Source organism: Schistocerca nitens, unplaced genomic scaffold (genome assembly GCF_023898315.1).
Source record: "Schistocerca nitens isolate TAMUIC-IGC-003100 unplaced genomic scaffold, iqSchNite1.1 HiC_scaffold_376, whole genome shotgun sequence".
NCBI lineage: Eukaryota > Metazoa > Arthropoda > Insecta > Orthoptera > Acrididae > Schistocerca > Schistocerca nitens.
Window position 1 is genome coordinate 2084205 of NW_026045910.1, and position 18454 is coordinate 2102658.

The window sequence follows — 18454 nt, forward strand, 5'->3', positions numbered from 1 at the left end:
CCTCTAACTGCAAGTGCTTTTAAACAAGTTATTAAAATGCCTATTTCAACAGCAGCTAATAATTAACCAATGAAAACCTTTGGTAAACAAGTGTTAACATTGGCAGTGGAGAATGATTTTTCACCTACTTGGAGTCTGATTGTTGCCAATGTTTCTGGACCTATTATAGGTGCTGATTCTTGAGTCCTTTTTCTCTGGTACCAGACTTGGTAAATAAGTGTCTTATGAAAGGACATCCATGTGCTCAACTCCCTACCACATTGGGCCATGATTGGCATCATTTCCATGCCATGGACCACACAAATTTCTGAATCAACCACATTTCCCGTGAAGTGCAATGCATCTCAGAGCTACACACGTCCGCTTGTGGAATGCACACATGTGCATTATGCAACAAGACATCCTTTTCTCCTGAATGTGCCATGACACAAATTTCAGAGCTGAATGCCCAGTGCACCACACTTACAGCTCAAATTGAGAAATGTTTAGAAATGTGGCATGAAGAAAATGATGCGATGACCTATCTACTAGAGTGAAATCAGCACTTGTGAGGTCAGGTGAAGTAGGTGCTTATGGCCTTGAACTGGGCATGCTGGCAATTACAACACATACATGAAGTGGCTGCCATGCAGATCGAAGACCTGGCATCCCCATGTCCCTCACCTGAGACCACCTGGATGGCAGACAATGATCTCGGCCAGCTATTAGTGAAGGATTTTCCAGCACTTATCATTTCAACAATCACAACAAAGAGGCATCATATCAACACTATGCTAGGACTGCCAGTGCTTAGTAGATCACTTGTTGCCTGTCTCCAGAAAAGCTGCATGCTGCCTAGCAAGCATTTGACAGGATGATTAGTGATGGTTCTGTTTCTCATTCTAAGAGTACTTGGTCTTCTCTCTTACAGATGATTAAAAAAAGAGATGAAAACTGGAGCATATGTGGGGATTACAAACCTTTGAGCTCTCATACATCCCTGACAGGTACACTGTCCCCTAATGTCTCCGATTCTACCAGTAACTTGTAGGGTGGACATTTTTTCAATGTTCATTACTGTGCTAAGGCTTTTGCACAGTTTCCTATGGCTTCCAAAGACAAAATTAAGACAGCTATTACTACACTTTTTGGGTTATTTGAACACAATATTTTGCCTTTTGGACTGTATAATACAGCCCAACCGTGGCAACAGTTCATGCACAATGTTCTTCAGAATTTTGCATCTGCTTTTTGTTTTGTCAATGACACATTAATTTTCTCTGCTACACATGAGGACCATTTGAAATATTTACATGCAGTGGTTGGAGGATCAATAATGTTGACAGGTGTATTTTCATGAAGAAAGAGGTTCCTGTCTTAAGCTACAAGGTGTCTAGCAAACGTATTTCTCCTATGCCTGATAAGATTTAACTAAACTACACTAAACTCTGTCTGAAGGTACCTTGGAAGGCCCAATGGTACCGACTGGCCAACATGTCATCCTCAGCCCACAGGCATCACTGGATGCAGATATGGAGGAGCATGTGGTTAGCACACTGCTCTCCTGGCTGTATGTCAGTTTACGAGACCCTGAGCCGCTATTCTCAATCAAGTAGCTCTTCAGTTTGCCTCACAAAGGCTGAGTGCACCCCACTTGCCAATAGTACTCGGTAGACCGGATGGTCACCCATCCAAGTGCTAGCCCAGCCCGACAGTGCTTAACTTTGGTCATCTGATGGGAACTCTTGTTACCACTATGGCAAGGCCGTTGGCCGTGATAAGGTTACGAATATTCAAAAAAATGCCTCACCCTGAGACTTTCCAATGACTGCCGTTTCTTAGGCTCATTAAATTGTGATCACATACACCGTCCCATGCTGGCTGAAGTAAAGAATCTCTTAACATCTTGCTATAAGGAAAGAACACTTCAGGCAAGAGAAATATTTCTTAGAATTATAGGGTACTTAAAGCTGTCAAGGACAAAATCAAAACTTGCTCAGGTTTCTTTGCTAGTTTACCCCACAGCTTAAGCTTCCATTGCTCTTCTGCTGATGCTGGTCAAGTTACCATGGGCGCTGTAGTGCAGCAGCATACTTCTCAAGCATGGGAACTTCTGGCTTTATTCTCTAAAAATTTGTCAAAATGGCAACAGTCTTGGAGAACTTTTGACAGACAGCTGCTAGTCATTTGTCTTGCTATAAAATATTTTTGTCATTGGCCTGAAGACTAGACTTTAATTATAAATACTGACCACAAACCATTAACTTCCATTTTCAAAAATGTCACAGAGCTAAATTCTCCATGACAGGCATGCCAGGCTGATTTCATAGTTCAATTTTTTTACAGGTATTCAGCATATTTAGGGGCAGGACAATGTGATACCAGACTGTCTGTCTCACAATTGTGCAACGATTACTGTTATTGATTGGGTAAAAGTGGCTGCAGATCAGGACAGAGACCCGCTCTTCCTCCAATATCAGCTGCATCCAGAATCAATGGGCAATGCCTATCCCTGGACAGTTTTGCAAATGGTATTTGGTGTGATGTTTCTGGATTAAAAATACATCCATTTATCCCTGACAAGTGGCATCAAATAATTTATAATTCATTTAACTCTTTGGCTCTCAGGGGTAAGAGTGACTGTGCGTTTAGTAACAGAAAAAACCATCTGGCCTGGGTTACCAAAGTATTGCAACAGTTGAGTGAGGGAATGCATCAAATGCCAAACAAGCAAAACTAGTAGACATATGGCTGCTCCTATTTCTGATTTTCCCACCCCTTCTGAGAGACTGCGTGTCGACTTTGTCAGCCCCCTGCCCTCTTCAGCTTTCCCAAAAATGGAGGGGGGGCTACTAATGTGGTGGAATAGATATGAATCAAGTAATGAACTCAGAATACAATGTGATATCTATATATAAGGACTGAGAACTTTGGGACACTGTTTTGTGATGGACGGTTATTGTATGTGCTCTTAAGAAAATATATAATAAATCAAAGAAAGTTCAGTATATTTAATAGTGTTTATTCAGTGGTATTACATAGTATATCCAAAATGGTATATCTAAGCTGTCCTTGGATCAATTACTAGGATAGAAAAGGATGGGAAGCAATAGAGTGGTATCAAGTAGTATGTGAAAGTGCATCATAAAACAGGTAACACAGTTAACATAAAATAGAAATATCTTTTAACTATTACATATAATGATAACTTGACTAAAGATAACCATGTACCTCACTCCTTGGGAAGTCTGCTGTCAACATCAGTGGTGTTTGTCCATTCTTGTCTTGACAGTCAACAGGCAGCCATCCCCCTTGCAGGATACATTCCACCATGTTTGGATATCCATACTGAGCTGCATGGTGGAGGACAGTCCTGCCACGAATGTCCAGGGCATCCACAGGAATTCCTGACTCCTGGAGAAACTTGAAAGTCTCCACTGACTCAGTGCGTGCAGAGAGATGCAGTGCTGTCTCATCCAGTGCAGTTCTCGCCAGGACGTCAGCGCCAACTGAGAGCATGCACCGCACAGCCTAGATGACAAGAATTTTGTTCCAGAATGGCAGCACTATATCTGAAAAATAGATCTAGAGGCTTCAATTACCTATCATGCCCTAAAATGAGGAACATCCAGCCCAAGATCCTTTCCATCCCTATTAAATTGGAGTTTTGTCACTTGCCCAACCTCCACAATTTTCTAGACCATCCCTATGCCACTTGCCATAAGGATCATATCCCAGTGGAAGACCAACACACAAGACCTGCCCAACCCTCCCACCCAGCACTTCCTATTCCAGTCCTTTCACAGGCTTATCCTACACCATAAAAGGCCAGGCCACCTGTGAAAGCAACCAAGTCGTGTACCAAAACTGCTGCAATCATTGCACAGTCTTTTTTTTATATTGGTATGACTACCAATCAAGTGTTCAGCAAGATGAACATCCACTTCCAAACTGTGGTCAACAGCAAAGTAGACCACCCTGTCGCACAACATGCTGTGAACTTAACACATTTGATTTCCATGGCTGCTTCACAACCCAGGCCATCTGGATCCTCTCCTCCACCACCAGCTATTCTGAACTGTGCAGATGGGAGTTAACCTTCCAAAACATTCTCCACTTCAGAAGTTATCCTGGGCTCAACCTGTGGTAACCCACTGTCCCCACACCCTTCACCCAACAGTTTCTGCCCTCTCTGAACAGTCACCTCCACCCTATTTTCATCCCCTCAACCTCTTTGTGTGCTGCACTCTGCCAATGCACTTTCTTCTTCCTGCTCCTTTTCTGCTCTTCATTTCCTCCCCACCCCCACCTCTCTGCCAAATAGTCTCCCAACACTGCATCTGTAGGCAGTCTAGTCCCTGCACACTCCACCAAATAGTGCTCTTTTCTCCCCCACCCTTACCCTGCTATTCATTCCTCCTCTCCAACCCCTCTAGATTGCTGCTTGCATTCTACACGACATTTGAATTTCAGACTGATCTGTTGGAGATGGCAGTCATGTGCACATGAGGTCTCCTTGTTTGTATGAATGAATGTGTGTGTTTTTCCTTTGCTGAAGAAGGCTTCAGCTGGAAGCCAAATGTGTAACTGTCTTTCTATTGTGCCTGTCTGCAACTCAATGTGTCATCTTTACAGAGAGTAGTAATTTATTCTTTTCATAATATTGTTGTTGTAGATCTATAAGACACTTTTAATGGCCTCAGTAACAGGCAAAATAATTATTACATGTAACATATACACTGAGATATGAGTTTACACAACACACAATCTGAACATTGAGAGCTATTGGATAATGAAGTAAAAGAAACATGTGAGCAATGAAGTAGGTGTCAAGGGGGTGGGGGTGTCAGTTGTAGGGAGTGTGTCACCATTCAGATCATTATTGAGACAGATCATCAGCACATTTTAAAAGTTTGAGAGGAGGAACTATTGATAGAAACTTGGTGTTTATATGCGCCATGTGAAGGTAGTGAAAAGTGAAGCAGCCAGAAGACATGGCTGGATGTCAATGTAACTTCACACACACACACACACACACACACACACACACACACACACCATCAGCAGGCATGTAAGTGACTAGAACTGCAATTGTGTGCAACACGTAGAGTGCATTAGTGTTGTTCATGTTTAGTGTTGTTAACAGACTTGATTGGGTGCATAAGGGATGTGAACAGCATCAGACATTGAGTGTTGACTATGCAGGGCATGGAGATGCCACATACTCATCTGAGACAGCATTATCAGCGCCTAGCAGAGTTGAAAGGTGCTTCATTGAGGATCTTCATTTGATCAACTGGTCAAATTGTCCAATATTCAGATTTGTGGAGGAGTCTAATATGACAGTGGCACAATGTTGGACTGCATGGAGACATAACAGCAGCCATAATCATTGTCAAAGTTTCAGTTGAACACGTCTGTCCACCACAATGGTGAATGGCTGTATTATGCAACAAGCACATTGTAACACCTTCACATCTATTCCTGCCATCAGAGAACAAGTAACGGGCTCCCTGCAACATTCTGTGCCATCCCACACCTCTGTTTGGAGACCAGCAGTAGCTGAAGTGTGCCCCACACAGGCTACTGCTAACACTACAATGTAAACAGCTGTGTTTGGAATGGCACTATGAATGGCAAGCATGGATGGGCATTGCATTGAGTTTGGTGAAGAATGATGGTTCTGCACTATTCCTGATAACCATCATCAGTGAACATGGTGGTGACCTGGGGAGAGGCCCCAACTTTCAATGGTTTGTACAGGCACAGCAGCGTTACTCCTCATGTCACGGTATGGGGAGCCACTGTCTATGACTTCAGGTCATGGCTGGCAATGACTGAAGGAACTCTGACAGCACAGAGATGCATCATGTGTGTCCTGCATCATCCTGTGTTACCCCTCATGCAGCAGTATTGTGGTGCCATTTTTCAACAGGAAAATGCTCATCCACACGAGGAACATGTCTCTATTAACTGTCTTGTGTGATGATGAAGTACTCCTGTGGCCAGCAAGATACACAGATGTCTCCCTGATAGATAATGTATGCAACAAGCTGGCATGTTAATTCACACAAGGTAGCACATCTCAACACACATGACCTTTCTCTGGCCACTCTGGCCAGAGTGTCACTGGAGCAGCTGGAGATGGTGAACAACTGTGCCATGTGTGTGAGATGTGTTTGCCTGTATGAATGTGTGTGCATTTTTCTTTTCTGAAGAAAGCTACTGCTGAAAGCTTTTCAGTATGCCTGTCAGCAACTCAATGTGTCATCTTTATAGTGAGCAGTAATCTATCCTTTCTATAATACTGTTGTTTACATAGCCTCCTGACTGTTTAAACTGATTTAGCAGGGTTAACTGTATCTGGTCTTCTGACATAATTATAGCCTTACTACTGTAAACTGAATGTCAATATTGTCCTAACCCTTACTGTGCAATCAACGAACCCACACAAACTTTCAAGATTAGATACTCTTTCTTCCAAGATTGTATACTGACAGTGAGAATGCCAGTACAGTCAAAACAACTAGCATCACATTTTATGTTGGTGGCAAAAAATCTCACATGAAAACAATGCTGAAAGTCCTCACAGATTTCCATTTATGACAGATATGCAGCCGTATCAACTTGGGTTCAGAAAGGCAAAATCAACATATTAAACAATATATGAGTGGTTAAATAGTTCACTAAATCTGATGGACAGTAAACTGTCAACAATAGCTATATTTTTAAATTCGCCAAATACTTTTAAAATGGTTTTCAGTTTATTCATTCATCTTTTATCACTATCCGTGCAGCCAATTTCATCATAGTCCAAACAAAGTAAATAATACATAATAGTAAAGAAAACAATGTAAAATGGATAACAATGAACACAACACTCAGTGTAAGCTAGAAGCTTTAAAACACAGTCGAGTTTGAGGACAATAATGTTGCAATCTGCCATGAGCATAAACAAACAAAAGTTTAAACCACCCAAGCAGAGAAGAACAGGGTGGGGGAACAAGCCTCATCTCCATCTCTCTCTCTCTCTCTCTCTCTCTCTTAGGGGTGGCCACCTACACAAATTTTGTGCATCTCCCAAAATAGAAGTGACATTGTGATACCAACTGCCAATCTTTCTCTGTGTTGTGGAAGTCATATTTCAACCATGTGATGGACATCAAATAGCCTCTGAACCAATTTCAAAATTAAAAAAAGAAAAACATTGAGCAACAGACAGCATTAAGAAAATATAATGTAATTGAACAGATATAAAATCTAATCACCGAGTAGTGGCAGGATAGCACACATATAAAGGTATTTTAATTTCCATGCTTTCAGAGTCAGTGGCTCCTTCTTCTAGCAGAAGGTTTGAAGGGAAAGGAAGAAGAGTGAAGGAATAAGACTGCTGAGGTTTAGGAAATGGAGAGAGTTTGGAAAAGTCACCCAGAACCCTCAGTCAGGAAAGACTTACCAGATGGGCTGAGAAGGAAAGAATGATTGTTGGGGACTGTACCAGACAAAATTTCATAAACCTGAGAGCTCAAAGGTGGAAGACAGACATTATTCGCAAAACATTGTGCACAAGTTAATAAGAGCAGAAAGCTAAGTGCATTTTATGTGATAGAGGTGGGTGGGGGAGGTGGGAGGGGGGGGGGAGGACTGAGGGAAAAGGGGGGGGGGGGGGGGGAATAGACAGGTAAGAAAATGAAAGACATATAAAACTAAAAGGCACTGAAGAAATCAATAGTTACTGTGAAGAAATGCTGAGACTAAAGAAACTAACATATATTAAGCATAGGTGGGTGGCGAGAACCAAGGACATGTTGTAATGTCAGATCCCAGCTGAGGAGTTCTGAGAAACTGGTGTCCAAAGTAAGAATGAAGATGGCACGTGTAGTGAAACAGGCACCACTGTCACAACTATCATGTTGTAGAGGATGCTCTGAGACAGGATACTGTATGTTGCCAGTATACACCCTCTGCCTATGCCCATCCATCCTAACGGATGACTTGGCGCTAGTCATGCCAATGTAAAAGGCTGAACAGCTGGTAGATGACGTGTTGTTTCACAGGTGGCTCTCCCTTTGATAGTATATGTTTTGCCTGTTACAGGGCTGGCAGAGGTATTGGTAGGAGGGTGCATACGGCAAATCTTGCTACAGGGATGATGACAGGATAGTAGCCATAGGATAGGGATACGTGTGCAGAAAGAGCACGGTGTTGGACAAGGATATTGTGGAGATGGGAGGGTAACGTAAACCTACTCTAGGTGTCGTGGGCGATATGTTACACAGAATGGACCTCATTTCAGGGCATAATTTTAGGATGTCTGAGTCTTGAAGAAGCTGATTAATACATTCAAGACCAGGATAATACTCAGTGACAAGAGGTGTACTCCTTTGTTTTTTTTTTTTTTTCAGGATAGGATGTGATGGACTGGAAAATCTGATTTTCAACTGGACTGGGGGGTAATTATGTCCAGTGAAGGCTGAGGTGGTGTACTGGTGAAAAGAGTCTGCATCTGAACAAGAACATTAGCTTCCAATGCCAAGGCTGTATGGGAGAAAATGTTTGACATGGGAAGGAAGGCAACTGTCAAAATGTAAGAACTGTTATTTGTTAGTATTTTTAATGTGAATAGAAGAGTACAGCTGATCTTTGGTGAGGATGAGGTCAACATCAAGGAAAGTGGCATGGAATTTGGAGTAGGAGCTTGTGAAATTTAATTACGAGAACATATTTAGAAGTTCCAAGAACTTTATCATGTCAGCCTCACCATGAGTCCATAGGTATCTAAACCAAACAAGGGGCTGAAGGCTTATGGATCCTAGGAAAGCCCCCTCCAAGTGACCCATAACAATATTGGCACAGAGTGATAGGGTTTGTGGATCTTAGGAATAAAGTAAAAGATGGTGTTGCTGGGATTGCGTGGGGAAAGAAGTCCTACAGATTGCTCGGTTAGTCTTTGTGAGGGGCCAGAGATTTTAACGAGGGACTGCAAGTCAGTTTGTATCACAGGGATGGTATCCTGATGGCAGATGATGTATGTAGAGGTGTCAGACAGCTGTTGTAGCCCCTTTCTTACATACTCGCACTGGTCATGTAGCACTCCCTTGTCTGATGGGGGGATAATGATGTGGTCATCAGCTTTTAGGGAACAGAGAGCCTAGAGTTCTGTAAAGGACAGGTTAGGGTCATGTAGTTAGAATCTGCTGAAGGGTTGTGAAGCAATGCATTGCAATGCAAATACAACAGTCTCTTGCACTTACCCAGTTAAGTCATACGAAGGAAAGTCACAAAGTTCTGCACATCATTTTTCTAATTTATTACAATAGTACTACAAAATTTACAGTGACATAATTTTTTGACATAGTCATCCCAATTTTATGCACTTAGCCCATTATTGCACAAGCTTTCCAACATCATTATCATTTTAAAAAATCAGAAGTATTCCAGCCACTTATGCACCACCTCCTGCACTTTTTCTTCAGAAGTGAATCAGCCGCATCTTAAACCATCTTCTAGCACACTAGAAAAATGAATATTTAATGGGGTTACCTCCTAATTGTAGGCAGTACACCTAAAAATGCAAATTCTGAAGACAATGAATGGTGTGGGTGGTGGTATGAGGATGCACATATTAATTCCAACAAACAATAAATCACAGCAATCATTTCAAAATCTAGGTTTCAACTCACTGTAAACTACATCACTGTAATGTTCACCATTTACTGTTAATCCCTTTTCCAGGTAATAGGCTCTTGTGCACAGCAAGAAACTGTGAACATCACGTTTCCTGCACAGGTTTGACTCATAGGTTTCATTTTGACTGGAAATCTGGAGCATTTTAGTCCATGCTCTGATGTTCACTCTCTGGTTCAAATGCAAAAGTCAATGTTTCATTCTCTGTGTTGATTCTTTATAAAAACATTTTATCTTCAGTAGCATGACAGTCCAATAGTTACTGTCAGATTCTCACACACTTATGTTTACACTCTTTATTGAGTCTCATTCAGACTTTATGATGATTTAACCTGTAATGGATGATGTCATTTGAAGCACCATGATTAATTTGCGTTTGGTGCCATTTCATCAACAGTCACTCATAGATTATTCAAAAAAATGGAAGGGGCCTGCTTGATATTGGCATCAGTAGTGGATATTACTGGATTCCCTGCTCTTTCCCCATCCTATATGTGACTTTTAAATTGTTCAGTCCACTGATAAAACTTGCCCATAATAAAATATTGCCCCCCTCCCCTATTGTACTGTATGTCTTCCATAGGTTTCAGCTTCTGGTATACATTCCAACCACAAAAAACTGATTATATAACATTTTTCTTCATCAGTGCAAATGAGGGTGGCACAGTCACATTACTTCACATAAGGACAAAACAAATTAATGTGATAATACTGGAACCAGCCACAAGTGAAGAGAATGGTGACATCTAGCAGTACTGCTAAGCAATACTGCCCACCTAAAGATGTTTAGAACAGAAGTCCAGATACTTATTAACTTAACCTCATAAATAAAAAATAAATAAACCAGTATCAAAGATGATAACATATATCATTTCTAATGGAACTCACATCCAGACTTCCACATGATGCTGCAGTCAAAAAAGCTGTGTGACCACGTTTATTACGTGATTCTATTGGAACTTGGGCATCTTTCAGCAGATATCTGATGATTTCCACTTCATTGTAGACAGCAGCACATAACAGCAGTGGCTCATCACTGCGAACTTCTGCATTTGAATTGGCACCTTTTGATATCAGTTCTTTTAATGCCTATACATGCAAAAACCAACAAAGGCCACAGTAAATAAATAATAAATGAGTCTTAAAATGCTGTAAAAATGACAATCATTGCAAAATTATTAACATAAGCTGTATTTACAAGAAATGATGGTAGTTAAAAAAAAGAGAAGGACAACACAATTACCATTACCTTATCTCATTTGTTGACTAGTGCTACAGTCAGTGATTTTTGCCACAAAAATGAAGGATAGAAGGATATAACAGTTCGCAGAGCTTGATTATTCCCGTGTATTGTATGCTTCACTTTCTTAAAATTTAAAATTCCATGGACAGAGTTAATAATAATAATAATAAATACTTTAGTTGATCAGTTGATTGAAATAGTTCTCTGAGTGAAGGAAAAAACTGCATGTTATTGTTAAAATGAGACATAATAGTTGGCCAGCACTTACGTTGAAGAGACATAAACCAACTGTCACCTTCCAAACCACAAACAATTTGAATTTTGAGTCACCATGTGTCAATGATATCATCCAAATGCAACACACAGCTTCGTGACATCATGGACTGCTAGCCCAGTGTTCCATGTCCCACATTATACTCGGTGATGCTATTATTCCTGGACCTCCAAATTGACCACCCTTCCTACCTCAGATGTATTTTCCTCTGATTTTCTATATCTTCCTGTGCCACATGTACCTTGCTGAACCCCATACCTGACAACTGACCCTCCCCCCCTATCTCTTTCTCTTTCTCTTTCTCTTTCTCTCTCTCTCTCTCTCTCTCTCTCTCTCTCTCTCTCTCTCTCCCTCTCTGTTCTATTGTTACAGGACACACGTAGTGAACTCACCTACTCCAGTTACACCTGCTGCCCCTCTCTTCACACAGCACACCTCCTGTCTGCGTCCCATTATTATTATCTTTCTGTTTGTTTTCTTTTTGATCTCATAATGCTTTCACATAGATTTTAGTTTGTTTTTGCCTTTCACTATAGACCCTACTCCCTCAGGTTTCACCTTTTTTCCCCATACCTCATCCATTTCAACCTTTCTGTGATTTTCCCCACATATTTTTATGGTTTTTTACACCTACACTATGGATCCTTGCTCCTTCCATCTGCACCAATACAGAAAAGTCTCTCTATCATTAGCCAGAATCCAGTACCACACACTGTTCCTGCATTGGTGCCTAGCTCATGTGACTCAGTGCCTCCTGTATGTGATGAGTAGCTGTCTATCCTTTTCACATTGTTAATATTCGTATATTATTATTCTTTTTTAGGTTGGTGTCAGATTTCAGGCAGCCTCTTGTGATACAAGTTACAAAAATAGAAAAGGCTCATGAATGATTAAGAATGAACAGAAAAGTAAGGTTAGCTTATTTCATCAGAATATCAGGGGACTGAGTAATAAAACAGAAGAGTTTGTTTGTCTGGAAACTTTAAAGAACTCTGGAAAGATAACTTACACATCCTGTGCCTATCAGAGCACCACAGAGCTAGATGGTTAGAGAAGTTATTTGATTACATTCTACTATCTTTCTCACTGGGAATTATTACATGAAAACCATGAGTCATCACATACACACTGCCTGACAAAAAAATTTAGTACTCAGAAAATATGGCTGGGTGCTGGTGTAACTTTGTACATATGCACACTGTCGGAGGCTACAAAAATGATCAGAGTTGCCGTTCTCTGTGACAGGTAGACCAGTTACCAGGATGCATTAGAGTTGTTTGTGCTTTTTAATGTTACCAGGACTGGTAGGGTATATAAGGTGCTTGAGCAACATCAGATATTGACAGATCACTGTGAAGGACATGGAGATGCTGCATACCCATGTGAGACAGCATTATCAGCACCTGACAGTGTTATAAATGAGTGTCATTGTGGGTGTCCACCTAGCCAGCTGCATATCCATATTTGTGGAGCATTCAGATAAACAATGGCCTGATGCTGGACTGCACAGGAGTGTGAGGGCAGGCATACTTGTTGTCAAAGTTCTGGTCAATTAAATCCACAAGGGGAGATCACCATACTGTGTGCCAAGCACATCTTAACCTCTTGGCATCTGCACCTCCCATCTGAGAACAAGTAATGAGTTCCCTGCAACATTCTATGTTTTTGTGCACCATTTGTTGTAGACTAGCAGTAGCCAGACTGGGGAATTACTGTCCCATGCATAGACTGCCATTAACACAACGCAAATGGCTGTGTTTGGAGTGATATCATGGCTAGGAAGCATGGGCTGCTGATGAATGGCATCAAATTGTGTGCAGTGGTGACTCTGGGCATTGCATTATCCTGGATGATCATCAGCCAGAAATATTCAACACTGGAGAGTCACAGTGATGTTGTGGGAAGACATCAGGTGTAAGCTTTTAACACTGTAGCATGTCAGAAATCGTGAATAATTTAATGATTATAAAGAATCCACCTTGACTGCAAATAGAAACCGGGTGTTAACCTAGGTTTCAGGGCGGATAACCACCCCTTCTTTGGAACACACTAATGCCTAAAGAGGCATGGTCCAACATTAATACAGAATGCCCAAAAGGGCAAAAGACTCACATAAAATGTAAAATAAATGGCACGTGTGTACCATGTCAATAGCTGTACTTAGCTCAAACATCAGAAGCGTGCTTCCTCACCCCAACCAATGTTCGGTGGGCCGCGGGCTCTCAGGTACACTGAGGTAGTGCTGGCAGCTAGGCTGTGAGAATGTCAGAAAGGAACGTGCATGCACAAATTGAGAAATCGTCTTCTTCCATGTGACTGGCATAAAATGTGTTATGAAAGTGACCCGATGACTGGGTCAAAGGTGCAGGAAGTTAATGCGTGTGTATGTATAATGTTGTAGCTTGAGGGCAATTTTGCCAGGCAGTATATAAACACAGAACATTAGTTCAAAAACATTGATACAATGAGATTTTGTAGAGAAAAGCACATAGGATGTATGCTTGTGAATTAATACTGAAAAATATTCACTTTTAATTGTAACTGTATACCTGTCACAACTGGGAAATCCTAAAGTGTATGAGTCACATGGAGTCCTTACTGTGCTATCTATTTGATAACAACAAGCAGTTAACAGTCTGTGGTGGTTTCGTCATAGATTTTCTAAATGATTCTGATATGGAAAATGCTCTGGCAACTTGTTTTGCATCCTACAATTTGTTCTCAGAAGTTAACTCACAAACACAAGTGGATGAAGACAATATAACTCTGATCGATAATGTTTTCTTTGATGAAGCCCAAAGCAAGAAAATAACTGTATACCCAATAAGAAATTCTCTCTCAGACAATGAAGCACAATTAATTAGGATAAATAAGATAGAGCCTTACAGATATATTCCCCGCACTGGAAGTAAGTTACAATAATTAATGACTCTAGGATATATGTTTAGTAATAGTTTACATAAGATGGCCTGGGACAAAATTTATAGTGAACCAACAGGGTTCACACGAAAGTAGAGCTACAACAGCTTTTTGACATCTCCAAATTTGCCTTCTGAAAGTTCTGTACCTGCTGTGATTGGTGTTGGGCCATTTCCTTTGCTGAAATTTTTTCCTCTTGTCAGGACACTCTTACCATGTCCAGCTTCAAAACTGTTGAAGGGCTCTCCATGAACAAGTCAAATCTTCTTGTTTTTGCTTTTCATGAATATGAATTTTTTTGCTTTTTGAATGTGGAAATGCCAGTTACAAGTCACTTTCACCAAGCCTTCCGCATATGTCATAACAATTAGTGTCACCACGGTTTTCATTGCATAACATTGCTTTAATAATACTTTTCATGTTCTTACCTTCCTTTTTTGGAAACACTTCTTTTCCATTGATCATAACACCACTTCCTTTTCTGGGAGGTGTTGCTCTCGGTACTGTTCTCGTCATTTTCAACTACTACTACAGGTTCTATTTCTTGCAGAATTCCTACATTTCAATTACTCCCACTTCATTTCTAATATCTTCTGCATTTAAACTGCCCATTAAATCACTTATTTTATTCAAAACACTCATGCAAATACTTCAACACACATACAGCTGATCACCTGAGCTGTGCTTACTGGCATCTATTTCGAAACTGCGTCAGCAGTAAGAGCCTCACTGTTGCATAAGTGTTCACTACAGCGCAGCTAACCTAACTCTGACTAAGAAAAATATCCCTTCTAACCCTAACAAACTGAAATTTAGCTTAAAATGTCTAGATTGGTAAGTCTGATGTCAGTTCGGGTGCTTTGCATCCTGACATGGCATTTTGAACTTGGCGGGTTTTGCAAACACTGGACATTTAGTGGGCTTTGCACCCAAAGAGAACATGCAGATGGCAGTTTTTGCAACTGAACATGATTTTCTAAAGCTACTTTCTATGGTTTATAGTGGGTTTTGCACTCTGATACTTATTCCATCATATAGGTGCTGGAAAAAATTTATATGACAGAGAACTCAACTCAAAATTGACAAAAAATTCATTTCATGGCTTTTGCATCTGGGCTCCTCCAATGATGACATAAAACTTAATTTGTTCCATGATAAATTCTTATCAATATATGAAAATAACTTTCCTCATCAGTTGATCAGAAAAGACTTTACACAGTCATGTAAAAAGTCATGGGTCAGTAGAGGGATTATAGTATCTTGTGAAACAAAATGAAAGTGTATCTGTTGGCAAGAGCAAGTAAAGATTTTGCACTAGTTGCTCATTACAAAAACTGCACAAAATTACCAAGAAAAGATATTAAAACATCAAGGAACATGCACATTATGTCAGAAATCAATAATTTGACAAGAACATGATAAAATCATGATTGATTTGCATGGGAGAGCTATAAACGATCAGTCACAGCTAACAGATATGTTTAATAATCATTTCTTAACTGTACTACAAAATATAGGACCAAGCAATTCAAGATAGTAATCAAAGCAGCATGTTAAAAAAAGCAACTCCCATAAAATTTGATTACATTTACCAACTTCCCCTTATGAAATTAAGAAAATTGTATATTCTGTCAAAAATAAGAGCTCTTCCTGATATTATGATGTTTCCAACAGAGCAGTAAAGACTTGTTTCCACATAATAACTCCTCTATTTCCTGAAATATGTAATGCATCACTAACTCTGATCATTTTTCCAGATATATTTGAAATATGCCATTGTTAAACCCATCAATTTCAATAAGAGCTCACCCATTTCCCTACTGACATCACTTTCCAAAATCTTTGAGAAGTTGATGCAGGCCAACCCTTTAGAACTCAGAAGCGTTGATCATCTGAGAATGACATTTACACGTTCACTCACCAAATTTTATGAGCTTTAAATAACAAAATAACACTGGGTGGTATTTTCTGTGACCTATCTAAGGCTATTGACTGTGTGAATCAAAATGTCCTCATACATAAATGGAGGTTTTATGGAATCAGCAGTATATCCCACCAGCATTTAATGTCATATCTAACAAAAATTATGCAGAAGTCTATATTTACTATTTCAACAAATGTAAACTGAGGAAATTTTTCTAAGTGGAGAGAAATCATTGTAATCAATTCCAACTTACAAACAGCAACAGAAGAAATATTAAACAATATTCTTAAAAGTATTATTGATTGTTTTCTGCAAATGGCCTCAGTCTTGATTTCAGAAAGATGCACCATATTCAGTTCAGCAAGGTGAATGAAGATAAGTCAAGTGACTCACCCTGTATATTGCATATTTTTGATCAGTAATGTAATATGGAATAACGGCATGCAGTAAATCATTTTTATGAAAAAAAGTTGTTACTGCTCACATACATGCAGTAACCAACGCAGCCAAATTTCAAAGCATTACAGTTTATTCCTACACCAATCTCTATAAGATGATCTCAGTCATGAAATACTCAGTCCAGGTTTTGAGAGCTAATGACTAACACCTATGTCAGACATACTCTCATTATTAAACTCAAGTTTCTATTATGTGTATTCTGCATGCGAGGATATGTGCTCTAGTCACCACAGAACTCAAGAACTTCAGATAGATAGATAGATACATATCATGTAAATGGATACATAAAAAATCTACTCACCAAGTGGCAGTAGAACACACATATTTAAAAAAAAATGTTTTTGCACACGCAAGCATTGAGAGACAATGGCTTCTTCTTCTGGCAGAAGAGTTGGAGGGGAAGGAACAGGGATGAAGGATAAGGACTGGAGAGGTGTAGGAGAAGTGGTAGAGTTTGGAAAAGTAGCCATAACCTCAGGTCGGGGGAAATTTATCAGAAGGGATGACTTAACCAGACATCCCGTTTGCATACTGCAAACTGGTGCAAGTATTTGCAAAGCATAACACGTCAAGCATAAAAACAAATGCTTAAGGATAGTGCTGAATGTAGGCTATTGTCAATAATGTAGTCTACACTAGATAAGCAGTTCAGACAGTTTACTTGCACTCAGATGTCGAATGAACTACTGTTTATGATCACAGTGAGTCTCAACAATCATAATTACAGTACAGGTAATCGGATATCCACACAGTGCACTGATATCAACCAATATAATTCAAGTGCACTTACCTAATACAGATGTAATTAAGTACAATTATTCATGCATGGCAAGTAAATAATTAATATAGCCATTGTACCAGTCACTCATTACACTGTCCTTCTTAGTAGATAATCATATCAGTTCAAATAAAATATGCACAGTAAATGTCAATAGGAAATAACACAGTTCACAGTCTTATCCTAATGTCACAATAGATGATGATCATTATTGGAATTTGACACAGTCCATGACAACAATTACACATTCTCTGTCCAATTAATCATTGCAATCACTGAATTATCAAACTCCCAGCCATGAAATTTAGATAAAATGCAGTACATTTTATAAATTGTAATTTGTATTACATTGTCTGCAGTACACTATCCCATTTTTTTTGACATAGGTCTTGCGACTTTCAAACTCATCACAGATTGACTCAGACACTCAGTCCGGAACCGCGCGACTGCTACGGTCGCAGGTTCGAATCCTGCCTCGGGCATGGATATGTGTGATGTCCTTAGGTTAGTTAGGTTTAAGTAGTTCTAAGTTCTAGGGGACTGATGACCACAGATGTTAAGTCCCATAGTGCTCAGAGCCATTTGAACCATTTTGAACAGATTGACTCAAATTTTCTTCTAATAAGTGTACAATAAATTTAAGCTAGTAAATTTACAATAATTAAACTGAGGTTTGTTATTGTTATTCACTAAATTTTCGTAAATTGCAATTAAAGATTTTATCAGGAAGTTGGCAGTTGGTATATGTTTACATATGAACAATGATAACGGACCTCTCGTTGAATCAAGTGTACAGTAGGTGGTCTGCATTTTTCTAACACAATATTTCAACGTTGTACCTCGGCGTCTTCATCGGGTGCTTCCTGTGACTGAATGACAGGCTGACCGTGTCCCATACTTATGTCTGGATGGTGTCTGGCGTTCCCTACGCTGTCCACTCCTGCTGCAACCTTGTCAGTTGGTCACCCGATGTTCCATCATCCGTCCGTGCCCACTTCCGCTGTTTTCCCCGGTGGTGGCCGTTTCATGGTGTACCCTACTAGGTCCGTGCCCACCACGCACATTCCTTGCACTGTCGACAGGATGCATTTGCTGTTGGTGACCATTCTGACTTTCTCCAGTGCCCTGTCATTCTCCTAGTCTTGTGTTTTCTTCTGTTGTTTTTGTAATAGGTCCAAAGCCAGGTTCCAC

General features: G+C 40.1%; 1 protein-coding gene across 1 annotated transcript in view; it reads right to left on the bottom strand.

Annotated features, from left to right (window-relative positions):
- Positions 1-18454, bottom strand: part of LOC126229628 (putative ankyrin repeat protein RF_0381) — a 243671-nt gene that overhangs the window by 173566 nt on the left and 51651 nt on the right. The window contains exons 3-4 of the mRNA XM_049942370.1: positions 10555-10755; positions 3211-3510 (exon numbers count right to left, since the gene is read on the bottom strand). Of these exons, the coding sequence (XP_049798327.1) occupies positions 3211-3510; positions 10555-10755 (501 nt within the window). The remainder of the gene's footprint in view (positions 1-3210; positions 3511-10554; positions 10756-18454) is intronic.